The 9,552-nt window shown below is 42.5% G+C and overlaps 1 protein-coding gene across 3 annotated transcripts in view; it reads right to left on the bottom strand.

Annotated features, from left to right (window-relative positions):
* GNB1 (G protein subunit beta 1) overlaps positions 1 to 9,552 on the bottom strand; it is a 92,078-nt gene that overhangs the window by 25,510 nt on the left and 57,016 nt on the right. For all 3 annotated transcript variants that reach the window (XM_024125488.3, XM_024125487.3, XM_055083820.1), the window contains one exon: positions 887 to 989. In XM_024125488.3, the coding sequence (XP_023981256.1) occupies positions 887 to 943 (57 nt within the window). In that variant the 5' untranslated portion in view covers positions 944 to 989. The remainder of the gene's footprint in view (positions 1 to 886; positions 990 to 9,552) is intronic.

Raw genomic sequence — 9,552 nt, 5'->3', positions numbered from 1 at the left:
CCCCGGCCCGGGAAGATCCCACATGCCGCGGAGCGGCTGGGCCCGTGAGCCATGGCCGCTGAGCCTGCGCGTCCGGAGCCTCTGCTCCGCACGGGAGAGGCCACAACAGTGAGAGGCCCGTGTACCGCAAAAAAAAAAAAAAAAAAAGTTCATGGGTTCTGCAGTGCACCATTATAAACATCAGTGACAGAATGGGAGGTAATGCTTGAGAACTCTGCGACTATCCTACTTTCTACAGGACAGCTGAATGATACCTGGCTGTTTTTATCTTCAAAGAGATGCTCTATTTGAATAGAGCATCTATTTGAAGATAGATGTTAGTGCTCTAACAGCCGTAACCATCCCTAAGAAACACTTTTCAAAATTAAGAACAAATCACTTGCACTTAAAATACTTTTTATTATTGTTGTTAATACTCTTATTTTTAAACAAGTTTCTTGCCCTCAACTTAGCAGTCACAGTGGGGGAAGTGAATACCACACTCTATACAGTGACCAAAAGAATGTCACAAAGCTAATTCCCAAAGTCAAGAAAAAAGGTACAGAAAGATGTCTATAAATTCTATGGAAACATATGCTGTACAGTGAAGTGAAAATATGCTAGAAAACAAAATCCTAGCAGAAACTAACGAAACATTGTAAGGCAATTATACTCCAATAATGATGTTTAAAAAAATAAATAAAGAAAGAAAGAAAACAAAATCCTGAAAATAATGTACCAGGCCAAATACCTGGATCTGTAATTTCTACATCCTGGGCCAATTAAGATTCAATTTCAATCCAAAACAAGGAATAGTCTGTATCCTGTAACCCATCTTTCCTTAAAATGGTAACATCGCATCTGAAATCCAAATGATTAACAAAACTGAGAACACATAGCTACGTACTCTAATCTGGTTTTTAAGCTGTTCGGCCTCCTGCCGTAACTGGTCAAGTTCACTCATCTTCTAATCTTAGTGCTCTTCAAAGCCACCTCAAAGAATCTTAGATCTGAAAGAGAAAAGCACAAAAAATTAATCAACAATGACTGAGTAATTTAATGAAGCAGGTGAGAAAAGGAAATTGAAATTTTGAGAGCTACGGTTTCATTACAAATCAGAGTACCTTTCTTTAGCATTCATAAGAAGGTATAAAATGCCTACAAGGGCTGGGTTAACAAAGTATAATTACTATTATACACAAGCTTTGTTCAATGACAACGTCTAATAGACTATTCAAAAGGTGGTGGTGAGCTGAAGAAAGAAAAATCTGTTTAGAAGCAGGTTTCACGAAGGATTTGGGTCTCACTATAAACTCAAGAACCTAAGACTGACGTTCAGAATAGCTCTCACATGAAAACCCTGGGGTAGTTAGTTCAGGAAACAGAGTACAGCGGCAACCTGGCAGCCCAGCACCTCAAAGCCATGTCAATGATCTTGAACCCATGACTGCCCAGAAGACATCAGAATGTTCACACAGTGATTCTAATTTTTTTTTTTTTTTTTTTTTGGCTGCGTTGGGTCTTCGTTGCTACACGCAGGCTTTCTCTAGTTGTGGCGAGCGCGGGCTACTCTTCGTTGCGGTGCGCAGGCTTCTTGTTGCGGTGGCTTCTCTTGTCACGGAGCACGGGCTCTGGGTACGTGGGCTTCAGGAGTTGCGGCACACGGGCTCTAGAGCGCAGGCTCAGTAGTTGTGGCGCAAGGGCTTAGGTGCTCCACAGCATGTGGGATCTTCCCAGACCAGGGCTCAAACCCGTGTCCCCTGCATTGGCAGGTGGATTCTTAACCACTGCGCCACCAGGGAAGTCCCACACAGCAATTCTAAAAAGACTCAGTTTGGTTGTCCAACAGGCCTCTGATTCATGACAACTTACTCTCCCACCAAAATGGGCTCTGGGATCCCAGGAGACTCAGAAACAACACCGCAGTCCTTATAGGTACAGGCCAAAGAAGGCTCAGTACAAGCAGCCCTGCTGCCCACTTTTGACCCTGCCCCACCCCCAGGCTCATTAGATAGTATTCCTGAAATCAGGGTCAAAACACAATTATCCTATTAAACAAGAGACTTATTTTCCCAAGGGAATGTCGTAATTGGTGGTTGCATTTCTGACCAAGAACATAGCTGTTAGGTCAATCCTAACTATGACCAACCTATCACAAAGCTGAAGATACAATTACCAACATCTTTTAATCACTTAAGAATACAATTAGCTCCCACATGCAAACACAGCTTATGCAAGGGCCTCCATTTCCTATGCAAACACAGAGGGGAGAATTCTTCCATCATAGATTTTGCGTGAAAGTCACAGGGTTATTATAATATACACCAGATATTTAATTAACAGTAATTATTTATTTTCTTAAAATGGAAACACATCTGGGGGAAATTATCTGGATGACCCAAGAAACATGGTTGTTAGTTCCCAGTCTAGATAAACTTTCCTTTTCTGTACAAAAGCATTCAAAATAATTGTTACATGGTCTATATTACAGAATACTTACTGAGAAAACAAAAATACCTTTCCCGATAAAAATTATCTTTAAAAAGTATGTGTTAAGTTCCTGGTTCCTGCCCTCACCTGCACCCACCAGCCCACGTCTATTCACAGCCACAAAACGCCATTAGCTGCTGGGGCGGGCCAGGCAGGAAGAAGGGGAAGTGCTGGGCTTCTAGAGGCATCAAGTCCCTCGGGCTGACCCTAAATGAAAGTCTGCAGAACTACCAGGAAAGGCCTAACGGGGTGGGGCCGTGACACGGAGCTGAGGCATCTTGGAGGACAAAGGCAGGGTCTGCCACTCCAGCTGTCTGAGAAGGCAAGCACAGTGACACCACTGTTCCTAGAGGCATTACTTCAAGTGGGTGTTGTAAGCCCGGGCAAGCTTCGCCCACGCAGACTCCCTGGCGCCTCCCTGGACAAAGGGAGCATGGCTGGAGCTACCCTATGTGATAATCGGGCGAATTCTCTCTCTCGTTTTCATGTATCAAACTCTGAGGACTGCAGCTGATGAATATTAATGTATGAAATAATAACAGTGCCAAGAGAACACGAAATAATTTTAAAACAGAAAGCTGTGCCGATGCGTTTCCTGAGCTTATGGACGGCCCTGCATCCTCCCCGCCAACCCCGGCGGCCTGCTGCAGCGCACGTGCATTTCACACGTGATCAAATTATACTATAAGGACAATCCGGCAGAGCTGGGGGCAGTTTTATCCCAGTAACACTGCCCACCCCCATATTAAATAATTGTTCTTAGTCTGTGGAGAAGCTACTTCATTCAATCCTTCCAAAATCAACGTGAAGAAAACTTAACAGCTAATGTTGTCATTAGGTACACTGAATTAAACGGTTAGTTTCAGTCAACAAACCACGTATTCTGATCCTAATTTAAACACTAAAAAGCTAAGCTAGTTTTTAAAGTAAGGACAAAACCAACAAACTCCTAGGATTGAGATAAACAGAAAGAACTTTCAGAGATGCTAGGTGGTCTTTTAGGTAAAGACCCAAATCCTAGTATTAGATGGAATAGCTCCTGAGACAGTAAAATGAAATATCTCTTTTAATTAGATGCTCTTTTACATATTATAAAAGAATATATATCAATACATGATAATCACCCAGCTGTATTGCTTTAAACTAGAGAAATTAATTTATTGAAAACTATCTTTAAAATGAGAAGCTCCAATTCAGTTATCTCTCAAAATTTCAGAAGCAATAATATCAATATACTTGCTGACTTCCATCTTTAGTCACAAGCAAAGAGAACACAACCAGATCTCTCTTTCATCATTAAATAACATAAATTATTAACACCGCCTTTTGATTATGGCTCTCTCTACGATCAGTGTCCACATTCAAGTCTCAATTAGGAGACTCAAAATCCGTATCCGTTAATTTTTAAAGAAAAGGGTATTCATATCTCTACTACCAATAAAAATAAGTGTCCTGAAAGCCCCCCCCTTCTTAATTTTATTTATTTATTTATTTATTTATTTTTGGCTGTGTTGGGTCTGCGTTTCTGTGCGTGGGCTTTCTCTAGTTGCAGTGAGTGGGGGCCACTCTTCATCGCGGTGCACGGGCCTCTCACTGTCGCGGCCTCTTTTGTTGGGGAGCACGGGCTCTAGAGCGCAGTCTTAGTAGTTGTGGCTCACGGGCCTAGTTGCTCCGCGGCATGTGGGATCTTCCCAGACGAGGGCTCGAACCCGTGTCCCCTGCATTGGCAGGCAGATTCTCAAACACTGCGGCACCAGGGAAGCCCCTGAAAGGCCCTTTTTGATCTCTACAGTCTGGTCAGAAAGAGAAACCTACTGGTAGACATTTAAAAATTTTTTTCAACTACATTCTTTATTCGACATGTTGAAGGTGTATTTTTTTAAATCCAATCTGGAAAATAAGTTATCTGCAGCTGGCCTCTCACCGATGGAGGACACTCCAGCACGCTCACCTCTCCCCGTCGCCCTCTGGGCACTGGGGTTCGCTCTGACATGGCACCGTCCAGGACCTCCTCTGTGGGGCACACACACATCCACGATGGACAGCCTCCCACTCCCTGAGCTGACGGACACTGAACTGGCCTCACAGGATGAGAGTGAACGGACCGGGCAACACACCATCACATGAGACCAAGCAGTCACCACTCCCCCAAAGAGAAGGCAGCAGCCCACAGACAGCAAGGAGCCTGCACACTCAGATATAGAGCAGGACTGACGGGAAGCAAAACTTCCTAATTCCCACAAACTAAAAGTTCGTCCCAAATGCTCTTCTGTGAAGATAACAGCAAATGAAATAGACAAGGTACAGAAAAATATATAAATGATATTTCTCCTTTTGTGTATATAAAACGAATAAACATCTATGCTAATGTAAGCAATCTTTTTTCTATATACACAAGAAAATGTTAATGGCTATTTTGGGGGGAAATACACAGGAATAGGGGCAGCTTTGATTTTGCACGTTATCATATATATAAGGAAAAAAGAAATTATATATGTAAAATTATATGTGTATGTACATATATATATATATTTTTTTTTTTTTTCAAAAGTTAACTGGTTATCTGGGCCGTTGAACCAAGAAGCATTCACAATTCTTCCCCCATACTTTTCAGTTAAAAAAAAAAAGCTAGTAGATGTTAACTGTTTACTGGGTGAACTATTACATATCACTAGGAACAATAATGGAGATAGTATAAAAACCTAGAAAAATGCTCATTATATGCTAAGTGAAAAATAAATTTGTGTGTAATAATTTTAGCTATTTAAGAAGGCCAAAAACATACCTAATTTAAAAACCCATGTAATAAGACAGCATTTTTGTTAGAATTATTGGCCATATTTTTCTCTTCATTTTCCAAATACTGGACATGCAGTTTATATTCCTTTGATCAGAAAAAATCAATGTACATTTTAAAGGTCTTACTTACATGTAACTGCTTTTGCTCTTCTCTTCACTATCCTTAGTCCCCCAGAGCCTCTGAGAAGCCCACCATCAGGTTTACGTGGCCTGGGTTCCTTCTCTCCTCCAGGGCCAAAGTCACGGCTAAGCAAGGGCCATGCTGACTCAGCGCACTGACCAGTCTAATCCACTAAGACAGGACCTGCTGAGAGTCTCACTTCTGTTCTTTATGACCCACATCTGCCATCAGCTTTTATTTAGAGCTTGTTTTGGAAATACTTTCCACAGAAATTTAAGTATCTTAAAAGCAAGTATGTGAAGTGATCTGCCCCTACGTTAGGTTATACCCAGTATCCCTGTAAGTTAAAGTGGTAACATAATTTTTTATTTAAATATTTCACATTTGTGATATAATGTACTTCACGACGAATGCAGCACCAGGCCCCTCTAATCAAGACCCCTGTAAAGTCTAGGAAGGACACTTCAATGGCCCCCAGCGCCCCAGTTATTACCCAGTCACTAACAATGATACGGGCTGATATTAAGGACAAAATGGAGTGACTGCATCAAAATATAATTTCAGGTTCTGGTTTTGCCACACACAAGGAATGTGACTTTCACTCGCTCACTTTCCACTCTGGTCTGCTGACTGTACCACAGGAATGACAGCACCAACACTGCAGGGCCGAGAAGAAAACTAACAAGACAACTGTAAAGCGCTCTGTAAGCCTTTCTGTGTGATCAGTGATCAGACTACGAAGTGCACCCCCCACAGAGCAGCCGCCACGCACACACAGGTTCGCGACCCACAGGAAGGCGGCCCGGGACGCCAGCCACCAGTGCCTGTGCTGCGCTCAACGTCCTGGGGCAACAGCAGCCCCGCCGAGCACCCCGCACCACAGGGGAAGGAGTCTGCCAACCTGCTCGGCCACACGAGTACCAGTACCACACCTCACTTCCAGACAAAAGAGCTTTCTGAGAGAGGGGAGTTTGCATGAGGGATCTGAATCAATTTCACCAGCTTTTCTGGTTTTTCTTCCATTCCCAAATCCAAGTTAATCTCTGAAATCGAGACAGCACAAGTCCAAAGGGCGATGGACAGAAGTCAAGCCCTTCCTGGGTCACAGCTGCTTTAACAAAACCCAAGCAGTGAGGGCAAATCCCCAGGGCGCAGGACAACTCCACCACACGACACCCGCAGGCTTTACTGGCGTGGGAAGGCATACCCTGACAGATTTAAGAATAAAATGACGTGTCTGAAATTCGCTGTAAAACAACCGAGGAGGGAAACAGGGGAGAGCACAGAAGAACAAGTTTGGTCGTGAGTTGGTAATTGCTTTAGTTTGGTGATGAGTTCCTTATACTATCTGTTAACTTATTATGTATTTCAATTTTCCATTAGAATAGTTTCTGTTTAAATGTTAGAGACCTTGAATCTTGATTTAAAATCCAAATGTACAGAGAAAACCAGGAAAATCTGAATATCATCTGGGTATCTGATGACAAGGGGCTGCTGCTCTTTCATTCAGTGCCATAATGAAACTGAAGTCCTTAACCATGAGAAATGCTTCTTATTAATGAGTGAAATGGTATGATTTGGGGACTTCCTTTAAAACACTCTGATAGGAAGAAAGGAGATTAAACAAAACTAGCAGAATTCTGTTAGAGCTGGATGATTTCATAATATTCTGCCTGTAATCTATGTTTGAACATTCTCTTAATAAATGTTTTAAAAGTCATTGCTTCTGGGTACTGTTCAACTACATTACAAGTAGGTATGACATCTGTTATATCTCTTAGTTTTAAAAATATCGGAGCACAGGGATCTCACAAGCAGGTCGTGTTGTATTTTGACATGGATCGCGCTGCCACGCTAACTGGTTGTCTGTGAGAAAGAGTCAATCCCCCAAATTCCCAAATTTGTCTGAACAACTGAATGGTTGACCATGGAGGCTGGTATGTTTCAAAAGTGACAAAAAATTAAGTTTTGATGAAACATTACATCAGCTTCTAAGAAGTAGCAGATATCAGAATATTCAATACAAAGTAAACCATAACTAGTTTTTAATATGGGTGACCATCTGGTAATGGAGACTAAGAAAGGAAACCTAGTTACACACAAAATTCCCGTCTGGCTCTGGATTAAAGTATCCAGCACATTTTTACACGTTATTTTAAAACTGACGTGTGTGTTACATTTTACTAGAATGCAATGATTTAAATAGTCTGTCCCCAACATCTAAGATACCTCACGAGATTTTCCTGTTTCTCAATTTTCTGATGCAAATTTTAAAAGAAAACTCACAGCCCCTCAGTTAAGTGTTTACTGATAATGCACACATAAGACACTTTTACTTTTCACATTTTACATTTATGGACAATGTAGTATATACTCTTCTTCTAAATTACTGTTTAACTCCAATTTAAGCATATCCCCTAAAGCACTAGGACAATGTAAAAAATGTAATCATTCTTACCAGAACTAAATTTATACAACGATCGTACATTAGTTCTGTAAATAGAATAAAAAAAGGTACAAGATATAATCTACACATAAAGTGAATTTATTAGCCTTACAGAGGTCTGATCACTACAAGACCCCCAGCTGATGCTCTATAAGAGGGAAGAAGAGTCTCACTTCCGTTTACTACCTTTTGAAAATAAAGGTTCTTGTACTTTTCAAATCACAACAGAACCTACACATAACTTCATAAAGTCACTGATAGCCAAACGCCACATACACTCAAACTGAATTTCTGGGAACCCATGTGTCATTTTAGGAAATCCACGCTAAACCCAGACATCACGGCAGTGGAAAAGCCCCCAAGATGGTACCATGCTGATGTCTGGTCTGATGCCCTGTGAATGGTTCCAACACCACTCCAGCACGTGCTTTCCTGATATCCCAAGACCCAAAGCCAGTCCTTGAGTGAGTGGGGTCATAATAGGGTTAAATGCATCCAAAGGGATTTACTGCCTAACAAAAAATCAAATATGTACCGTGACTTCCCCAGTGGTCCAGTGGTTAGGACTTGGCACTTTCACTGCTGGGCTCGGTCTGATCCCTGGTCGGGGAACTAAAATGCTCCAAGATGCAAGGCGCAGCCCAAAAAATAAAAAATAAATTTTTTTTTAAATATAAAATTTTAAAAATCAACCATGTACCTGAGAACAACAGGAAAGTACTCCAACCCCATGGACAGACTGCAGAGAGCACAAAAAGTAAAAAACGTATTTTTTGTAAGCCAGCTCCATCCTCCCTCCACAGAGATGTGCCTCATCAAGCAGGCAGCAATATCAATAGCTGCAAATTCCACAGTCTGTTCACCTAAACCCATCATTCAGAAGGCACTACTTAGTTTTACCATCATATGCAAACTATTTATGGTTGCTATGCAATGTCACATTTGAAAATTACGATAAAGAATTTGCATTTCAGGGCTTCTCTGGTGGTGCAGTGGTTAAGAATCCAACTGCCAATGCAGAGGACATGGGTTCCAAGCCCTGGTCCAGGAAGATCCCACATGCCGCGGAGCAACTGAGCCCGTGTGCCACAACTACTGAGCCTGCACTCTAGAGCCTGTGTGCCACAACTACTGAGGCCCGTGCACCTAGAGCCCATGCTCTGCAACAAGAGAAGCCACCGCAATGAGAAGCCCGCGCACCACAACGAAGAGTAGCCCCTGCTCGCTGCAACTAGAGAAAGCCCGCACACAGCAACGAAGACCCAACGCAGCCAAAAATAAAAAATAAATTTATATAAAAAAAAGAATTTTCATTTCAGAACACATTAAAACATCTGATAAGTATGTTACTGAAAGCAAAGCTGCAAACATACTGTTATTGTGCTGAATAATTTAAAACCCAGACTTATTTTATTTAAGCTATCATACGAATACTATTTTGTGCCTCTAGAAGGGAACGTGAATCTCAGTCCACCTCACATTTCTAGCTAACAAAGTACCGGAGCAGGCCTAGAAGACCCAGGGGCCCTGGCAGCACGGACAGTGGGAGCGAAGGGAGCCCGAGCGGGCAGTGCTGCCCAGGGCCCACCTCTGCCAGCTGGCACCTGCCTAGGAGCGGCAGGAATGTGCTTTCCGTCCCCCCCGCCCAATTCCCAGCATCTCCCAGCCCCGCCCCAACACGCAGCCCCTGCCATGTCTCTGCGTCTCCTCCACCGCG

Source organism: Physeter macrocephalus, chromosome 3, assembly GCF_002837175.3.
Source record: "Physeter macrocephalus isolate SW-GA chromosome 3, ASM283717v5, whole genome shotgun sequence".
In the NCBI taxonomy this organism is placed as follows: domain Eukaryota; kingdom Metazoa; phylum Chordata; class Mammalia; order Artiodactyla; family Physeteridae; genus Physeter; species Physeter macrocephalus.
This window is presented reverse-complemented; position numbering and strand designations above follow the sequence as displayed.